This window comes from Vigna umbellata, chromosome 11 (assembly GCF_029865625.1).
Source record: "Vigna umbellata cultivar VRB3 chromosome 11, Vumbellata_1.0, whole genome shotgun sequence".
Taxonomy (NCBI): Eukaryota; Viridiplantae; Streptophyta; class Magnoliopsida; order Fabales; family Fabaceae; genus Vigna; species Vigna umbellata.
Window position 1 is genome coordinate 23630127 of NC_142175.1, and position 21767 is coordinate 23651893.

A 21767-nucleotide genomic window follows, 5' to 3' on the forward strand; every position below is an offset into this window, starting at 1 on the left:
ATAGTCCGTTTGGTAGGTTTAATTCAACAATAAATGCACAGTAAATGTGAATCACTTACCTTTTACCTTTGACATGTATTTATAGTTTTCGTTATGGGCTTTGGATTAACGAACCTTAATCTAGGCCCAATCACAGCCCAATTACCCATAATCAATGTTTTACCTTAATCTTGACACAAAGTTTTGCTTGCTGTCAGCGGCCGGCCGGCCATGCTCGATGTTCACCGACCGTCCAGGGTACCCGTCCGGACACCCTAGTACTCTAGACTCCCCAAGCCCTAGACAATTAATATTCATTGGGGTTTGAAAAGATAATAGATCTCGTTCGACCTGTTTAAAAGATGTTTTGGCGGGAAACACACGTGTCGCTCTAGGGCAAGCTGTCGTCCTCGGGTAGTGGAAGCATCATTAAATCTGGACCATTGATCGTGGCCGGTTTTAACGGCTACGATGCAGTGGTGGTTTTCTTGAAATTTTACTATGAATAGGGGTGTGTGGTGCCGTCATTTTCAAACTTCTCTACTCACTCCTTTGTATATCGTCCGGTACAATATTCTTTTTCAAAGGTAATTAATAAATGGATACTATTCGTCTGAGTTCTTCTGATGGGTCAGCGGGCAGGGACGACGGTGGTTCGTCCGACGGTGATGGGTCTTCCTTCCCTAGTTCTGTGTCGTCATCCTTTCTTGAGAGGACCAACTGGGAAGGCGGATCGGAATCAGGTTCCCGTGTTTATAGCGATGAGAGGGTCATAAATGGAGTCTCAGTCTTCCTTCTTCAAGGGGGAGTCGACGTCGATAAGGGGATACGGGTGGGCCAACGTTGAAGATCGTCAGGCTAATGATGGTGGAAATGAATAGTTTAGTTTAGTGGAAGGAGGGTTTATTTTTGCTTTTTGTTAAGCGTGGTCGAGGGCCAGGCACTTAGGTTTTGTTAGTGTGTCTCGCCAGCCTGCTGATACTGTTAAGTGCACATCCCCTCCTATCAATATTTTAATACAAGTTTGTTTCTCTTTACTTATATAGTTCTTGTTATTTCGATCGGCCATTGACCGTTCGCCTCTGACATCTATAGTATATCTTAAGTTATTTTAGAATCGTCGTTTGGCTTTGAATTATGATCATGAATCGATAGACATTTGGAGAATTGATTTGCTCATAATAGCTGGGCGGTAGTGGTCCTTTAGGTGAACTCGTCGTTCACTGTCCGACCAAATTGGCAATGGTTCCATTAGGAACTCTCCGTTCATCAACTTGGTTTTTAGCTGGATCGGGCGATAGTGGTTCATTTGATGAACTCTCCGTTCACCGCCCGACCAAATTGATAGTGGTTCCATTAGGAACTCTCCGTTCATCAACTTGCTTTTTTAGTTGGACCGGGCGACAGTGATTCATTTGATGAACTCGTCGTTCACCGCCCAGGCAAGTTGACAGTGGTTCCATTGGGAAGTCTCTGTTCATCAACTTGGTTTTTTAGCTGTTGGTGTGCTAGTCGTCTGGTTTAAAAGTGTTGCGAAAGTACTAATTGGAGCATTCTGGATACTATATTAACTAAAAAGAGGAATACAATACAAAGATTTAACTAAAGTAAAATTTTAAATGTGATGCATTCCAAGTGTTTGGGATTGGTCGTCCGTCCGGATTGGTGAGACGGTAAGCGCCATTCCCAAGGGCTTCGGTGACCTTAAAAGGTCCTTCCCATTTCGCCACCAACTTTCTGTGGGCTGTCGTCCGGCGTGCTTCACCTGTTTTTCTCCAACCAAGTCTCCTTCCTAAAAGCTTCTGGGCCACACTTTGGTATTATACCGTCTCTCCACCATTCTCTTACACGCTTCACTCGTCCAAGGTGTCCAGTTCTACCCTTAGTTCCTCCTCATTCAGGCGAATATCCTCTAGTTGCCGTTGTAAAGAAGGTTCTCCCAACTCAACTAGTAACATGGCGTCAGTGTCGTCCGTTAGGTTGAAGGACATTTTTCCGGTCGTCCTGTGTTGGTAGCATTTGTATGCACATAGGACCTCCAGAGCTCGTAAACCCAAGCTCTCTTTTTCTCTGTCACGATCGTTTATTTTATAGCCTCAACCTGGCCGTTTAGTTGAGGGTATTTGACCGAGCTGGTCACATGTTTTATTCTCAATCCTTGATAAAACTCACCTAGTCTTTTATCAATGAATTGTCTTCTAGTGTTAGTAACGACCGTTTTGGGAAGTCCAAACCAGCAGATTAACTTCCACACGAATTTTTGCACCTGGTGTGCGGTTATCGATGCTAGTGTTTCCGCCTCTACCCACTTAGTAAAAAAGTCGATGGTGATTAAGAGAAACTTCTTCTAAGACTGTCTAGGGGAAATGGCCCGACAATATCCATGCCTCACTGTGCGAATGACCAAAGGGAAACAATGGTGTGCAAGGCTGTCGGTGGAGCGTGGGTGTCGTTGGCATGCGCTTGGCATGTTGGGCATCGTTGCACGAATCGCTTGGCGTCTTCGTCCATGGTGGGCCAGTAATAACTTGCCCTGACCGCCCGTGCCTTCAAGGTTCGCCACTCGGTATGGAAGTCACATACTCCGTTGTGGACCTCGTCCAGCACATATTGAGGTTTGGGTCCTAAAAGGCACTTAAGAAGGGGGGTGAGAATCCTCTACTATAGAGATCTCTTCCAATGACGAGATAACAAGCAATTTTTCTGGCGTCCGCCAAGCGGACAATTTGACCAGCATCTTGTTGGTCCATGAGCCACCTAATCTCTGTTCTCTAGTAATCCGGCTCTACTGTGGCCGCTGTCAGACATTCCACTGATGGCTATGATAACACTTTTCTAATGATTGTCATTAGTTGTCCCTTTTCTTTTCCGTTGGCCAGTTTGGACAGTCTATCAGTCGGGGCGTTGTCCCCTCGAGTAATGTGCAATATGTAAACCTTTTCAAAGTACTTGGCCAGAGAGGATGCTTTGTGGAAATATCGTAGCAGATGGTCGTCTTTCACTTGAACTTCATCATTCATCTGCCCTACCACCAACTGTGAATTCGTTCGACAGGTTAGCCTTTGCGCCCCCATGTCTGTGGCTAACTCGAGTTCGGCCACCAGAACTTCGTATTCCGCTTGGTTGTTAGATGCCTGGAATTGAAAAGTGAGGAGTGCTCCAGTAGAAATTCGTTCGGTCCTTCCAAGACTATTTCGGCCCTACTACGGGTTCGTCCGGATGCGCTGTCGACATACAACACCCACTCAAAAATGGAGGTTGTTGGATGTAACTCCATTGCGAAATCTACAAAGTGTTGACCTTTGACCGAACCCCTCGGCTCATACCGAAGGCCAAATTCTGACAATTCGACCGCCCAACCTACTATACGGCCAGCCAGGTCAGGTTTTCTCAAATTTTTCGAGATGGGATGATCTTTTCGGACTACAACCCGATGGCCTTGGAAGTAAGGCCATAGGCTCCTAGCCGCATGAAGTAGCGCCAACGCTACCTTCTCTACTTGAGCATAGCGAGTCTCAGCGTCTTGGAGGGTTCGGCTTACAAAATAGACGAGTTTTGCTTTGAGTTTCTCTTGGAGGAGAACAACACTAACGACTTCCTCGAATATTCCCAAGTAAATCTACAGATCTTCCTTCTCGACCGGCCGATTCATGATTGGAGGGCTGGTTAGTACTTCCTTCACCCTTGCAATGCTTCTTCGCATTCTGGGTCCCATTTATCTCCTGAAGCCTTCTTCATCTTCTTCAGGACGGGTCAGATGCGTTCGACCAGCTTGGGTATAAAATGAGAAAGGGTGGTCAGTTTGCCTACTAATCGTTGAACTTCCTTCAAGGTAGAAGGGCTCTTCATTTCTAGAATGGTCGAACATTTGTCCGGGTTGGCTTCGATCCCTCGGGCTGTCAACATGAAGCCTAAGAATTTTCCCACGCCTACGCCAAAGGTGCACTTTGTTGGGTCCAACCTCATTCTGAAGCGCCGGACGCGACCGACCACTTCTTCAAGGTCCTTCACATGTTGAGTCTCAAATTTAGACAGTACCACCATAATATCGACGTACACCTCCATGCATCGTCCGATCTGATATGCGAATATCTTGTCCATCAGTCTATGATAAGTTGTTCCGACGTTTTTGAGGCAAAAGGCATGACCTCGTAGCAGTAGTTGGCCTTCTCAGTAATGAAGGCAATGCTCGTCTAGGTTTGGGGCATATATAGGTATTTGATTATAGCCTGAATAGGCGTCGAGAAAACTCAGCATTTTATGGTCGGACGCCCCGTCCACCATGTTGTCAATGCTTGGCAGAGGGTGAGCATCCTTAGGACAGGCCTTATTCAAGTCCATGTAGTCCGTACACATGCGCCACTTCCTGTTGGCTTTTTTCACCATGACCACGTTGGCGAGCCAAGTGGTGTATGTCACTTCACTAATGAAACCTGCTTCTTTTAGCTTAGCTATCTCCTCCTCAACGACCTTCCCCTTTTCGCTCCCTCTTCGTCTCGTCTTCTAGGTGATCAGTCGCGCCTTCTTAAATAGTGATAACTTATGAGACATGACGGAAGGATAAATTCCCAGCATATCGGCGGTTGTCCACGCGAAGAGGTCACAGTTGTTCCATAGGACCGTTTGTAGGTCTCGCTTGGCACCCCTGTCCAAGGCCCTTGCCATCATGGTGACTTGAGAGTCGTCTTTTCCTAGCCTGATCAGCTGTAGTTCCACTAGAGGCTCCACCCCGATCGTCGATATTCATTCAGGGGTCTAAGTCTGCCATGGCTACCTCCAATCTAGAGGTCTTCCTCCTGGTTGAATGAGGGTACAATTTCAGCGCTGTGACATAACATTCCCGCGCCGCCCTTTGGTCTACGCGAATGGTGCACACATCTCCCTTATCCGTCGGGTACTTCATGGTAAGGTGTGGAGTCGACATGATGGCGCCAAAGGCATTGAGGCATGGTCGGCCAAGCAACACGTTGTATGAGGTGTTCGCTTCGAATAGTAAAAAGCGCACCCTCTTCTCATTGCCTCCCCATCCAGCCCCGAGTCGTGTATACAGATCCACATAATCTCTTGTGTCCACCCTCTCCCCGACGAATCCGACTATTTTCTCATTGTACGGGACAATTAAGTCTTTTAAGATATCCATTTTTTGGAACGTCTTCTAATATAGGATGTTTATTAAGCTGCCCTTGTCAACCAACACTTTGCTCACACTATAACTCGTTATCTCAGCGGTGATAACCATGTGGTCATCTTGGTCCGGGTCAAGTGCGTGGAAATCTTCGTCGGTGAAAGTGATGGGAGGCATGGTCCGTCTCGGCTTGTCGACAACGTGAACCAATCGTAGGGCTCTAATGTGTCATTTGTTGGCGGAGGCAGAAGACCCCCCTCTGGCGAATCCGCCCGAAATCGTATTGATGTGCCTGTGTAGAGGTCAGTCATTGCTTCTCCTACGGCTCCGACTTCTACGTCGCTCCTACTGGGGACGGTCATTCCTTTCATTCCTGGGGCGTCTATCTTCATGTCCGAATGAGCTTCTTCTGCGCGGACTACGTAGGGGCCAGGTCAATTGTTCCGTTAGTCGATCTACCTCTATGTACTTCTTGAGCTGACCCGCCCAAATCAGCTCCTCAATTTTGTCCTTTGGTCACACACTCCTCAGTAGTGTGGCCCATGTTCTTGTGGTATAGACAATGTTTATTTTCGTCCGTCCTTGGTGGTGTCAGACGTCGCTTGGGTTCCAGCATCATCTCGACATTGAGTGCTTCTTTAAGTATCTTAGCCCGGGAGGTGTTCAATGGGGTGTATTGTTGAAAACGAGGTCCTCTAGACGGTTCTTTTGATTTCAACCCACCAATTTTTCCTGATTGGCCATCAGGCTTCCTGCCATCGAACTTTTCTCCCTTTGCTTCTTGATCTCCCTCTTATAACTTTGCTTCATCTCTTTGACTCGTATTTCATCAGTCGCCTTCTCACGCAATTCTTCCATGGTCTTAGGGATGCGTCGGCAACTGTCCTTAAAGAGCCTTGACTTGAGGGCCGGTAGGACGTACTAGAGGGCGAGTTCAGAGTTAAGACCCTTTACCCGCCTGACATTCTTTTGATATCGGTCCATAAACACCTTCAATGTTTCCTCCTTTCCCTGTTTGAGATTCACCAACTCAAAAATAGTAAGGTCCTGAGTGTTGCTGCTTGCAAATTGACGATTAAACATACACCGTAAGCCCTTGAAGTTCTCAATGGAATTGGGGGCAGGAATTTAAATCATTCTAACGCCTTTCCCTCCAGCGATAAAGAGAACGCTCGGCACCATATAACATCACTGCCGGTGCAGAACGCCATCGTGTTGGTGAAGGTCTTGATGTGGGCCTCCGGGTCGGTCGTCCCGTCATATACTTTGAATTATGGCGGAATGAATTGTTCGGATATGTGAACGTTTATGATTGCTTGGATGAAAGGTAGTAGGACGGACGAACTTTCGACCTTTACTACCAATTGTTTACTCAGAGCGACACTTTCGGCGGGGGCGAACTTTGCCTTATTCCCCCCGTCTCTAGGCTAGGTCGGCTTCCACGTCTCATCCAGCATACGACTCTGTTAAGTTCCTTCTCCCTGAGCGGTCTTGTCGCGGTCTTGTCGCTCTCTTCCTCGCCTTTCTCTCTCGCTTCTGTGCTCTTTTCTTTGGCAATCCGAGCTGAGCAGTTGGTCCAGGCGACCGCTAATTCCTCCTCATGACGTTGCTGCATCTCCTCCATCTTTTGTTGCAACACCCTGATCATCTTCGTTGAGTCTTTTGTTCTCATGTTTCTCGTGGTCACCATTGAGTTTGTCAAGTCACTCGGCCCCACGGTAGGCGCCAAAATGTTTCGGTTGTGAGGTTGAGTCACTTCTAACACCTTCACAATTTGCTCTCTTGTGCCGTCCGGTCTCGCTCCTGGATCTCCTTCTTCACTCTTTCGTTCGGAGGTGCACCTGCCAAAGGTTCTCCGATGCTTAAGTTAGTAGATAGTCCGTTCGGTAGGTTTAAATCAACAATAAATGCACAGTAAATGCGAATCACCTACCTCTTACCTTTAACCTGTATTTACAGTTTTCGTTATGGGTTTTGAATCAACAAATCTTAATCTAGGCCAATCACAATCTAATCACCCATAATCAACGTTTTACCTTAATCATGACACAAAATTTTGCTTGCTGCCAACGACCGGCCGACCATGCTCGATGTTCACCGACCGTCTAGGATACCCGTCCCGACACCATTGATGAAATTGTGAATAAAAATACGTAATTTATGTACAAATGTAGGTGTTATTACATCTTGGAAGTAATATGCGTTTAAACATTTAGAATATTATTAATTAATAAATTGAAAAATTAAATAACCTAGTCATGGTCGAAAGCTAAATGTAATTGGGCCAGAAAGGATCACTATCACTATGCAATGAGTTATGCTCCCTACACCACCACACATTGTTCCCTACACCACCACACTTTTTTTAAATTCCAAAACTATCCTTTATATTTTAAAATATCCTACACCTCCTCCTTTTTTCTTGAACGGATGTCGACATCCGTTGAAGAAAAAATTCTTCAACGGATGTGCCACATCCGTTCAGTTTTTTTTTTTAAGTTTTTAGTTTTTTTAAGTTTTTAAATTAATATATAAATATTATTTCATTTTTTAAAAAATTATTACTTAATTATTTATAAATTAATTTTATTTTATTTAACAAAATAATTATTATTAATTTAATTTATATATTATTATTTTAAATAATAATTAAAATACTTTTTAAAAATTTATTAAAATGGATACGGATGTGGTAAGATCCGTAAAATTTTTTTCTTTTCAAAATTTTTAGTTTTTATTTTATTATACTTTAAATTAATATATGAATATTATTTAATTTTTTTAAAATTATTATTTAATTAATTATAAATTAATTTTATTTTATTTAATAAAATAATTATTATTAATTTAATTTATGTATTATTATTTAAATAATAAAATAGTTTCTAAAAATTTATTAAAATGGATGTGGTAACATTCATGAAGTTTTTTTTTTAAATTTTTAGTTTTTAATTTATTATATTTTAAATTAATATATAAATATTATTTAATTAATTTAAAATTATTACTTAATTATTTATGAATTAATTTTATTTTATTTAATAAAAGAATTATTATTAATTTATTTTGTATATTATTATTTAAATAATAATAAAAAAAGTTTTGAAAATTTTATTAAAACGGATGTGACAATCCGGATGTCGTCACATCCGTTGAAGATTTTTTTTTCTTTTTTTAAATAAAATAAATAAATTAAAATATAAAATATATAAACGGACGGATGTCCACATCCGTTGAAGGTGAAACGGATGTTGACATTCATTTTAGAGAAAGGCAAAATTGGTATAAGGTGGTGTAGGGAGCATTCGATGGTGGAGGAAGCAACTGTCCTATGCAATATATGAATGGGCTCAAACTCTTTACGCAGTGCAAAACAAATTAGGCAATAACTTCCTGCATTCTAACATTTTCTTCATACACCTTATCAGTTTTCCTATTTCCTCCTGAATTTATTTTCCGGAACATAATAAATAATTTCGGATTTTTTTTTCGAAAATCAATCATCCCTTCTTTTATGGAAAATATTTTCTCTAAGTTTTTTATGAGGTGGAAGGAGAAATTTGATGTATGCAGAAAGCTTTGCCCAACAAATTTTCATTCCATCATAGTGAAAAAGCCAAATTCGTTTTCTATTCCATGAATATATAATTTTTTTAAAATTATTAATTTGAAAAAAAAAACTTTTAGATTATACAATCTAAAATTCATTTTTAACATTAACATTCAAAAAATAAAAATAATTTTCAGATTATATAATTCAAAATTTAAATATAACTTCTAATTATGCAATTTGTAAATCAAAAATAACTTTTAAAAGTTAGAGAAAGTTAAAAAAAAAATTGTATAATTTGAAAGTTATGTTTGACTTCTGAATTACAAAATAGTAATTAATTTATAGACTGCGTAATCTTATTCTATTTTACTTTATTAAACAATTCAGAAGTCCCTTTTAAAAAAAATTATTTGTGTAATCCAAAAATATTTTTCATTTCTAAATTAAATAACCAAAAGCAATTTATAAATTTCAGATAACATAATTGAAAATTCATTTTATGACTTTCATATTACAAAAATCTAGAAATAGAAAAAAACTTTTTGTATTGATAAAAGTGCAGGAGAAAAATTATGAAAGTTCAAAAAGTATTTGTGGTGACAAAACCATACTAATGATGAAAGTTAAAAAATTATAGTATTTTGATATGTCGAAAATGGTCTTGTTAATTGTAGCATTTAATAAAACTACTTTCAGGTAGCATTATATTAATCATACCATAAAATAATGATGTGGTCAAGATGCGTAATGCTAATTAGTTTGTACATGTCAACATTATACAAAATACGCTTAAACGTGTTACAGAAGCAAAACTCTTCTTGGCACATGCACGTACGTGTCTAGCAGATAAGCATGTTTTAAAACTTTGCTGAATTTTTTATTCACATAAAATAGCATTCAACAAGGACACATGGACCTTATAAAACAACTATATTGTTTGTTTGGTCGTGTTCGCATTATTCTCTAGTACGAAATGTTTGTCTTTTTCTTTTAATGAAGAACCAGTTTAAGTTATCTAAATTGTTTAAATTATTTGCTAATCAATTTATTCAAACAAGTAATTCCATTTTACTAAACCGAAATTAGAACAATAATTTAACTCTGGTACCTTTTAAAATAATTCAATTTTTTTATGTAAATCAATTTATTTAGATTTGGGTTAATTTAATTTTGTTCGAATGGCCATATTGATTTCTATTTGGAACTCTTGTTTCTTAATTTTATTTTAGAAATTATTGAATATAATTTCTTTTGAATGACGATAAATTTTTTATATGTATCAAAATGTGTGACATTGCACTTTTTATATGTTTTGTACACATGACAACCTTGGTCTTTCTCCTCACTATTTTTACCCAATGAAACAAGAGCCACCACCATTCACCTTCATTTATCCAATGTTATCTTCATTATCATTCACCTTCACTTCTCAAATTATCATCTCCATTACCATTCACCTTCTCTCTTCCGCTTTTCTCCTTCTTCACCATTCTCATATTTTCATTTGTCTTCCTCACCCATGAAATCACGACATCACACATAAACAAGGAAATGGTGGTTGTTGGCACTATTTTGGCATCTTACGTTGACAACAAAGGAGAAAAGTGATGTTGATGACATTGTAAAATGTAGGTGAGAATGAAAAACTTCTAAAGCTACATGAAAACTTCTTAAATTGCATTAAACTGAAGTATTTACAATATTACTATTGGACGTCGAATAATCATCATCAAAAGTTATCACAGAAATTGGTAAATATGGTGTTCTGGGCCTCATCACGTTAGACGACACTTAAGTCATAAACACCTCTTTATCAATTTCCATAGTGGCACCTAACAGTGGTTATTTGATGCTCAAAGTAAACATATCAATTTAATGCAATTTAAAAGGTTTTCACATAGCTTTATATATTTCTCATTCTCATTTACAAATTACAACATTTTAGCAATGCATTCACATTTTATTATACAAACACTATGTCTCATTCATGACTACATCAACCAAATGAATTCTAGATTACAAGAGCTCATATAATCAATCCACATCAATATCAATCATAACTCAAAGCATCAATCCAATACCTTTATTTTATCTTAATTTAATTACACTCGTTCATTCAATCTCAAAATAATATTATCTTTCATATTGTTATTATAAGTTATCCAAATCATGGTAAAATTTCTTATCACTTCAAAACACATTCTCATGATTCACAAATCCAATTCAATTATACCAATCAAACCAATAACTCAAATAACATAATATGTAAACCCAACATAACCAACCATCTTAATACCTTTCTATCATACTTCACAACACCATTGAAATTCAATATAAATTCTCATCACTATCACATTTCAACAATAAGATTTCATCATTAATTTCACATAACTCATTCAAGAAAATCACCCTTATTATAAAGTTGAAAAATGATTTAAAGTAAATCTTCATGTCATTGGTCTCATTCTTTCTCAATCATCTTAACAAATTTATTTTTTCAAAAAAAAAAGCATGCAAAAACATCAATTTTATTTATAAATGACTAGCTTCCCTTACCTTGTAGAGTTTTTCTAGCATTGTTTTTTTTTTCCTAAATGACTTTCACCTATAAAATCACTTTATCTACATAACAGAAGGTCTAAACAACAATTAGGATACAATTTTATTAAGATCTCAATTAGAGGAAGTTTCATCAAGAACGAAGAGAGACAAGATATAGTCAAAAGGAAACTTGCATGTGACAGAAAACAAATTGTTCTATATAGAGAGAGAAAAAACATAAATTCGAACTCACTTAAAAGAGAGATCAAATAGGAACTTTGATAGTGTTCTTCACGTACATCACTCATGTGGTGTTGGATCATAAAAAAAGAGGGTATGAATGTGTTAGAGATTTGGGTGACAAAAGGAAGATCATTAAGGGAAATTAGGGTTTGAAATAAAAGAGGTTCTTGAAAAAAAATTGGGACCAATCATTTTAAAGTTAGGAAATCAAATATAATCAAAATTTCAAATGCATACCAACTTCAATTTTGTATTATAATTGAAGAACAAAAACATATTTAACTCTAAAATTTATATTGGATATTACATTAATGAGTAATAATATTAAAAAATAATTTAATTATTTGAAGTATATATATATATATATATATAATATTTCTATTAAACCTATAAAATTGAAATTATTTTAAAAAAGAATAATTTTTTGAAACCTACATTTATGGTTTAATTTATTTAATTTTTTCTTAGAAAAATCAAATTTTCTTATATAATTTTATTTCGAATATGTTTTCAAATGAATTTCTTTCTATGACATACCTCTTTTCTCTTACTTATGACTTCAAATTAGGGATGATAATGGGTTGGATCGGTACGATATTCGCCATGCAAAAAAAAATTGTATAGTTACTCGCCCCATTACTAGTTAGATATCCTCATAAAAAAAACACGGATTTTTTTTTTCAATTCATAAGTACCCCGTTAGATACTCATTTTCTACACGCGAATATTTTAAAAAAAATATTATTTTATGACTTTTTATATGAGATTCAAAATAAATTGCAAAAAAACACCAAATAATATTTTTTGTCAACAAAGGAAAATAATAATATATATCGACAACAAAACTAATGCAATGTTTTCCTTTTAAGTATATGATTAAAGATGTTTTCCCAATCCTCACAAAAAATGGGAGTTAACAAGGACTTAGATTAGAACGATGTTTTCTTTTTTGGACACATTGAAATTGAACTGTCAAATATATTCATTTTATAATTTTTTTTATTTGAGGGAAGAACTAGAGATGTTAGTTCTCTTGAAGTTTTTTCTATCTAAACTTGTTTGATTATAATTTTGGATAGCTCTAGAAATTTTTGACATAATAATATACCATAAGGCTATGATGGTACCTTTGTAGAGGTTTGGACTTGAAAGTTGATATAACTCAATGCAAACATGCAATACTTATCTCAAACTATAATAAAGATCTATTTCATGGTACAAAGGATTAAGACACTAAATAATAACAATTACAACACGTATCTTTGAATGTTAGAAACTCATCGTGGTTTAAACACCTTAAAACATTCATAACCCATAGGTTTGAAAGGTAAAGCATAATAAACATGAAATTATAATATAAACAAATTTTAAAGCAAGAGAGAACATATACTCATGTGGCCAAACATTGAATACCTAACACATTGCAATAACAAAACACTTAAAATTATCATACAAAAAGGAATTGAAAGGGTAACATAAAGCATACCCCATGAATCTTTTGCTAGTGATGGGACACTTGGGTCCGTTAATCCTCTTCTTGGTGCTCTGCAAACGAGCTTCCACTTGCATCGAATTGAAATCAGAAACAAAAAGTTTCTAAGCAATGTTCGTCACTTCATTAAAGTTTAGCTAACCTAGAACGAATTTGAATGTCGTTCGTCACTTTATTGCTTACCTGTTGGTGGCTCACTTAGAGTTTTCTATTGAATCTTTATAGAGAACCTGACGACAAAGAGATACATAGAAGCCAAAAAAAGAAGTGCGCAGTAAATAAGATAACTTGATGGGGATAAAAGTACAATTTCATTTTTTAAACGAGTAATGATACTCGCGGGTACGGGTAGTACAATATCCGAACCTGACCCGTTAATGAGCGAGTATTAAATTACCTACTACCTGCTATCCGCATGTATCTATTACTCATATGTACTATCTATCAACAATGGATTATATTCGCAAATACCTGCGAACACAGGTTATTTTGCCATCCTACTTCAAACCAAATAAGAGGAAGAAAGGTATAATATTCCAATTTTATATTTTATTAAGAAGTTTTTGGTTGACAAAAGGCCTGAAAGATAATTGTGAAAACATAACCTTATTATAACACCACCGTATTGATCTTGAAAAAGAAAATAAGCAAGGAGGGATGCGTGTGTTTTTCCAAGTGAAAGAAAAATTTGAAATGATAATATAAGAAAATAACAATAAAAACAACAACTATCTACTGAGTCTAAGTAGACAAAACAAAATTAATTGCTTCATACTTTTTTCATTTAGATATTTTATTAGAACATAGTAGGGTCAAAGTCAATGGTCCAATGTCAAGTGAGTCTTTCAAGAGTTCAAAAATTATCTTTAACTCCAAGTCATTTTTTAGTTGTTCATTCAAACTATTTAAAAGGTACATGCACGAGACACTTTGATACTAAAGTTAATTCAAAGTAGACCATTTAAATATTAACGATACAGTAAATACATATCCCATGTCTCCTTACCTCAAATCTATATTTATAAATTTTGAAGTAAACTTTGATTGAAAATGACCTAATTACATAATTATACTTTCCTTCTAATTTAACTAGTTATAAGGTTAATTGCCTTGAGCACTACTAGTATAGTTTTCTAATTGTTTGACCTTTGGGTTGCTGTTGTAAGATTGTCCATCAAGTTCATAATTAACTATACTATTATAGCTACAAAATGGTTCAAAAATAAATTAAAAGATGAGATAAAATATTTAGGTGTTTGAAGAAAAAACATGTTAAAGAATTTTTTTTATAATTTTGAGGTATATTATATTTATTTTATACTTATTTGATCTGTTCACCTTCCACGATTTTTAATTAAATACATAAAATATACTAGTGACTTAAATGAAGCTTACTTATAATATTAGTCATTAATATGTATATAATTACTTATTAATTATATTTCATTTTATACAAGAGTTTTAATTTATTCCATATGACAATACATAGAAAATACACCACTATTTTTTTTTTGTTATAAATATCATTATTTTTCATATTTTTTAAACTAGTTGGAAGAGAATTGACATATAAGATTGTTTCGTGTCATATGACATGATGGTAATCCAGAAAAAAAAAATGTAAATTTAAAGATACATATTTTCAAAGCATGTAATTATTATATTTTTATCATTTTTCAAAGACACATTTGTCATTTGTCCCTTACGATAAGTTTTAACAAAGTTAATGCATGTAAAGAGGATGCACGAATTAAAAAAAAAATCACAATATATTTCTCTCTCTCTCTCTTTTATTCGTGCATCCTAAAACTATAAAATAAAAAAAATCATATATAAATCTTTTTGGTATAAAAAATTATAATACATAGTGTTTTACTAAAACTGGTTTTGTTCCTATTCCCTAATGAGTATGTGATAAATAAAATACAAAATAAAGGCATGACTCCAAATTATGTACACCAAATTTTAGGTTTCATTTGAGTCTCAGAATAAATTAGTCATAAAAGGTGTAACCCCTATTTTTTTTCCACATTATAATGATTATTTGACTTAGTTTGCACAATTAAATTAAAATTCAACTCTCTAATATAAATTAATTATTAAAAGAAATCCATAGATAATTTATACTATTAAACTTACAACAAAATGAATAAACTTAAATAATGAGAGAAACACGATACAAAATGCAAGGAAGGATGAAACATATTTACTTAGAAAATTTAAATTTTCATATCCAGTGAGATGAAAAACCTTGCTAATTATAATTGGATAATCTAGTAAAAGTGATATGATTAATTAATTCACTATCCATATCACATATGATTATTAATTGACTATTCAGTATCTTTTTACTGAATTTTCGATGTAAACAATCAATAGACTTTATTGGTGCCTAATCTTTATTAAAAAATCTATATATTTATATTTTCTCTTTTCCATTAAATTTGTAATTAAAAAGTTAAATTTGCAATTTTATTAAAAAACAATTAATTTTACTCAAGTAAATGATTGCATATTATACTGGTTTACATCCTTGAAAAGAATTATTTAGTGTTTTGAAGACACCACAGACAATTCTTACAGAAAACATTAACATATTAGTTTTTAAAATGATAAAGATTACTATATCAGTAGGGACCGGACGTCGGCATAATTGTTTAATCACGCTATCAGCTATAGATCGGATGTTCGTGAGGATCTAATTATGCGATTTGACCGCTCGTCATCGGGATGAACAACGCCGCATATGAAGCCGGCCGGCTACATCGTCAATTAATCAGATTGTCCATATTGATCGGTCGGTCGTAGGACCAAATTTCAGGAGACCGGCTGACCACATCGTTAATTAACCAATTTAGGGTTAAGATTAAGGTAAGTAACACTAAAAGCTATTGGGTTGAATTTAGACTGTGATTAACTTTTCACTAATTTCAAGCCCGTAACAAAAACTATAAATATAGATCCAAGTTGGTTGCATTTTTATTACACATTCACTAATATTATTACTGATATATTGAAAACGTCATTGCTCTCAAATTGACTTTAACGTCATAAAATCTCTGAGAACTCAACCCCCGACCGAAACAATTATAAATATAACAAAACTAAATAAAATTTTTGGTAGTACGTCTGAAGAAGAAAATGATTAAACAACTAAAGCATGAACACATAAACTTTGACAGAGAAATGAAGAGAGAGAAAGAGAGTGTTTGGAATTTCAGCCATTGACGAGTGATGTGAGTGGAAAGTGGGGCCTAAGCTAAACTCACCCAACCCAACAGCACGGTATCAAAACCGTGTTTTGAGTTCTTGGACAGACACCCCACGGCACAGTTCACAACAAAAACACTCCTATAACTACTGAACAATCCGAAACCGACCTTGTAAAACGTCAATTTATGTGTGCACTTGACCATTTTCTCTCTCTTAACCTTCTCAGAAACCCCCATTTTCTTTTGCTTTCTAGTTTCCCTCCCTTTCTCTTCTAACTCCTCTGTTGCCACCTCAATCTCACTTCTTTTTGAGTTTTTTCTGTTCTGGGTCTTCCCGGGAAGTCTCAAAACTTGAAATTTCAGGTGTGTTTATTCCTCTTCTTCTTTGTCATGGGTTTGTTTTGCTTTTGGTTTTATTTCTATGTGTTTGTTTTTCTGAGTATCTGTGGAATGTTTTTGATGTTATTTTGTTCGATTTTGTAGGGAAGGGGTTTATTTTTAAAAGGATTTTTGGGGTTTTATTATTATTTTTTAAGTTCACTGCTTTGGCCTCAAAAGTTTTTTTTTGGTTGAAATCTTCTGGTATTGGGATTTTGGCCAGCCTGTAGCAGAAAATCCGGGTCTCTTTTTGTGCTTTTTTTTCTTACCTGGGAAATTTTTTTATTTTAATTGGAAATTTGGGTAAGGTTCCTCAGAAGATCAGCTTTTCTTCTGTCAAAAAAATTGTTTTTTCGCTCTTAATTTTGTAAATATTTGATAAATGATTAGGTCTTATGGTTGCTTTTCAGCTGAAAGCCTGAATTTTGATAATAAGAACCTGAATGGGTATACATAAACACTCGCGCGGTTTCATGATTCACGGATCAATGGATTTTTTTTTCTTTTTCATTTTCTTCTGAAGGTTCCTGTCACACGATCTCATGTACCGTGTTACAAGGAGTCATACCTTTTTCCCTGTTCTATGATGTTGCTGTGTTCTATTCTTTTGCAATCTTGGAAATACATTTTTATGTTGGAATGAAAATAATTTAACCTTTGTTTTGATTTTAGTCTTGCTTCTTTACGTGGCAGAAGATATTGTGGGCGTGGTAGTTGAAACTTTTAGAATTTTTCTTTTTCTTGCTTGAGTTTTAAGAATAACTTGTTTTTGATAATGATTTGATATCCATCTTTTTTTACATTTCTTTCCATTTTTCTGAAGGATTTTATTTTATTTTTATTTTCCATTTTTTTTTTCATATCAGCGGGGTGAATCATGTCATACCTTGTCTTATTTATGACAGAAACCAACTGAGTAATAATTTATAACCCATGCATAAAAATAAAATAATAAATCCTGTTGCTTTCCTTTACATACGCACGCACAAAAAGTGTATCTATTTAGCAGTATTTCATTTATATTTGACATCCTTGGTCAATTTTTATTATCAAATAAATAAAATGCCACATAAAGCTTCTTGCCTTTCTTTGATAATTCAGTCAAAGAGAATGTTTTTGTTTAAGTAATGTTTATCTCTTGGGAATTTTCACATTGTTGACTTTGAATATTTTGATATGAACTCAAAGGTTTTCAAATAAAGTTGAGCTTGGCCAATATGGTAATGTTGTAGCCAGTTAGGTCTTCACTTTACAGATGCTGTCTTGCGTTCTTTGTTAGGACTTCTGAGAATTTGTCTGCCAAGAGAGTATGATTTTGAAGCTTAGATGTATGATAGAATGCATCTTTGAACATTGATAAAGAATATGAAAAAATTGATGGATTAAAGATATGCTTCTCTTTTGTCTATGAATTAGAAGCTAAACTTTCATTATTTAAGCATTGGATTTTCATCCACTGTCAGGGTAACTAGTTATACATCAAAAGCAAACCATATAGTGCCATGTATCTTAAATCCTTACGAAAACAATGATGTTACTATTTCTTTAACTATTGACAATGATAATACAGATGACATGACCAAGTTACTTAGATATATTGAAATCTATATCTGATACAGTAATAAGCACGAACCTTGTTTCTTCCTTTCTTTTCAGGTGAAACATCTCTCAAGTTTTTCTGGAATCTAATTAGTTATTGGCAATGAGCAATCTGAAGCTAGGTGTGGAAGTTGTGGGTGCTCATGACCTCATGCCCAAAGATGGGCAGGGATCATGTAGTACTTATGTCGAACTTCAATTTGATGGTCAGAAATTTCGGACTTCGACTAAAGAGAAAGATCTGAGTCCTGTTTGGAATGAGAAATTTTATTTCAATGTTACCGATCCTAACAAATTGCAGACTCTCACTCTTGATGCCTGTGTGTATCACTATAGCAAGAGCAATAATTCCAAAGTCTTCCTTGGTAAGGTCCACCTCACCGGACCCTCATTTGTCCCATATTCTGATGCTGTTGTTCTTCACTACCCTCTGGAAAGGAAAAACGTGTTTTCCCGCATAAAAGGGGAGCTTGGTTTGAAGGTATTTGTCACTGATGACCCCTCAGTAAAATCCTCACACCCTCTTCATGAGGTTGAACCCTCTGCCGACGCAGTCCAACGCTCAACCCCAGATCAATCACCAGTCTCATTCACAAATTCAATCCTGAATGTTTTTTCACGTAAGAAGAATGACACAAGGCACACATTTCACAACCTTCCAAATTCAAATGAAGAAAAGCAGCATAAATCTTCTTCAGAATCTGCAAAGGCTGGTGTAGTAGACCATGGGAAGCATGAGATTAAATCTGCACTACCTCCTCCTAGAGTTTTCCATGCATATCCAGGTTTGTCCTCTCCAATGGATTATGCACTCAAAGAGACAAGCCCTTATCTTGGAGGGGGTCAAGTAGTTGGTGGGCGAGTTAAACGAGGATATGGGCCAGCCAGCTCCTATGACCTTGTTGAGCCAATGCAATACCTATTTGTTCGAGTTGTAAAAGCTCGGGACCTTCCTTCAAAAAGTGTGACTGGTGGCCTTGATCCTTACGTGGAGGTAAAGGTTGGGAATTTCAAAGGAGTGACGAAGCACTATGAGAAAACTCAAGATCCTGAATGGAATCAGGTGTTTGCCTTTGCTAGGGAGAATCAGCAGTCAACTTCGCTTGAAGTTGTAGTCAAAGACAAGAATATGTTACTAGATGGAGTTGTCGGCGCTGTGAGGTTTGATCTGCATGATGTTCCTACCCGTGTTCCACCAAATAGTCCATTGGCTCCTGAATGGTATAGGCTTGACAAGGGTAAGGACAAGAAGAAGGGGGAGTTGATGCTAGCTGTATGGTTTGGTACACAAGCTGATGAAGCTTTTCCTGATGCCTGGCATTCTGATGCTCTCACTCCCGCTGAGCTCTCTTCGTCTGCGTATGCTCATATGCGATCAAAGGTTTACCATTCACCGAGATTATGGTATTTACGGGTTAAAGTGATTGAGGCACAGGACTTACATGCATCAGAGAACTCCCAAATCCATGATGCCTATGTTAAGCTCCAGATTGGTAACCAGATTTTGAGGACAAAACCAGTTCAATCAAGGAGCATGTCTCTACGCTGGGATCAAGAGCTGATGTTTGTTGCTGCTGAACCCTTTGATGAACATCTGATTGTATCAGTTGAAAATCGGGTTGGTCCCGACAAGGATGAGACTATCGGAGTTGTTGCCATTCCTTTAAGCCAAGCTGACAAGAGGGCTGATGATAGAGGTATCCATTCCAGGTGGTATCACCTTGAAGAATCAATGTCATCTGCAATGGATGGGGAACATGAGAAAAAGGAGAAAGATAAATTCTTTAGTAGAATTCACCTCAGTGTCTGTCTTGATGGTGGTTACCATGTTTTTGATGGGTCAACTTATTATAGCAGTGATCTCAGAGCCACATCAAAGCAGCTCTGGAAGAAGCCAATTGGTGTATTAGAAATTGGCATTTTAAGTGTTCATGGACTTCATCCAATGAAAACCAGGGATGGAAGGGGAACAACAGATACATACTGTGTGGCAAAATATGGGCATAAATGGGTTCGTACTAGAACCATCAGTGACAGTCTAAGTCCTAAATACAATGAGCAGTACACTTGGGAGGTTTATGATCCATCTACAGTTCTCACTGTGGGGGTGTTTGATAATGGACAACTCAGTAACCCAGATGGTAACAAAGATCTAATCGTCGGTAAAGTTCGGATTCGGATCTCAACCCTGGAAGCTGGCCGTGTATACACAAATGTATACCCGTTACTAGTGCTACATCCTTCAGGTGTCAAGAAGATGGGTGAGTTGCACTTGGCCATTAGATTCTCCTGTTTCTCAATGGTTGACTTGATGCAGCTATATTTCAAGCCTCACTTGCCAAAAATGCACTACAAAAGGCCCCTTAACATCATGGAACAGGAAAAGCTGCGACACCAAGCAGTCAATGTTGTTGCTGCACGACTGAGTAGGGCAGAGCCACCTCTTAGAAAGGAGGTTGTTGAATACATGTCTGATACAGATTCTCATCTTTGGAGTATGAGGCGCAGCAAGGCCAACTTCTACCGGTTGATGACAGTGTTTTCTGGAATTCTCTCGGTTGTGCGATGGTTGGGGGAGGTTTCCACATGGAAGCATCCTACAACAACAGTGCTGGTGCATGTTCTTTTTCTGATGCTTGTGTGTTTCCCTGAACTTCTTCTGCCAACAGTGTTTCTATACATGTTTGTTATAGGCATGTGGAATTGGAGGTTCCGTCCTAGGTGCCCTCCTCACATGAACACCAGACTCTCTTATGCAGAAGCTGTGAGCCCAGATGAGCTTGATGAGGAATTTGACACCTTTCCCTCCTCCAAGGGAGCCGACGTCATTCGGTGGCGGTATGATCGATTGAGAAGCGTGGCTGGGAGGATTCAGAGTGTTGTTGGAGATTTAGCTACTCAAGGTGAGAGGATCCAAGCTCTTGTGAACTGGCGTGATCCTCGTGCCACTACCATGTTCATGGTATTCTGCTTTGTGTCTGCCATTGTGTTGTATGTGACACCCTTCCAGCTGCCTATTCTTCTAACCGGATTTTACCTTATGAGGCACCCCATGCTCCGGAGCAAGGTGCCGCCGGCGCCAGTTAACTTCTTCCGCAGGTTGCCGGCTCTCACCGATAGCATGCTGTAAATGGACAGTCTTGTATGTTCTTTCAGAACTTATTTGCTGCTGCTGTCAGTGTTTTCAATATGGCATTCATTTTTGGCAGTGGTTGTAAAATCATTGGAGCGATCTCACTTAGTTTTGTTCATCAAGTGTTCACACAGTGCATGCAAATGTATACTTGGTGTGTGGTAAACTCCAATGTAGTTTTCACGTTAATCGGCGTTTTGAACTTTTGTTCTATGCATGCTTGAATGGCTTGTGTCTCTGTTCAATAATCTGTCAAGTCAAATATCTGCAACTAAATTGTCCTTTTAAGAGTACGGAAATGATTTTTGGGTTCATTTTGTTTTACCTTAAAAGATCAGTGTACAACATTTTGTAAGTATTGCAATCAAATGAAACTTTCTATATTTTTTTGGCGGTCAATCTAAAGGAACACGAAAGTGAGTTAACTCCAAAACGAAACTTTCTTTCTATATTTTTTACCGGTCAATTTAAAGGAACAGGAGATTATTAAACAGATTATTTTTCCCCCAAAA

The 21767-nt window shown here is 36.6% G+C and overlaps 1 protein-coding gene across 1 annotated transcript; it reads left to right on the forward strand.

Moving 5' to 3' along the window:
* The first annotated feature begins 16194 nt into the window (after positions 1-16194).
* Positions 16195-21567, forward strand: LOC124829256 (multiple C2 domain and transmembrane region protein 5-like). The gene is made up of 2 exons (XM_047302730.2): positions 16195-16508; positions 18180-21567. Exon 2 carries the CDS (start codon positions 18226-18228, stop codon positions 21250-21252), a length of 3027 nt encoding a protein of 1008 aa, XP_047158686.2. The 5' UTR covers positions 16195-16508; positions 18180-18225; the 3' UTR covers positions 21253-21567.
* The last annotated feature ends 200 nt before the right edge of the window (positions 21568-21767 follow it).

What these genes read in the sequence shown, in the direction of transcription:
- LOC124829256 (XM_047302730.2), top strand. Translation starts at nt 18,226, where the DNA reads ATGAGCAATCTGAAGCTAGGTGTGGAAGTTGTGGGTGCTCATGACCTC.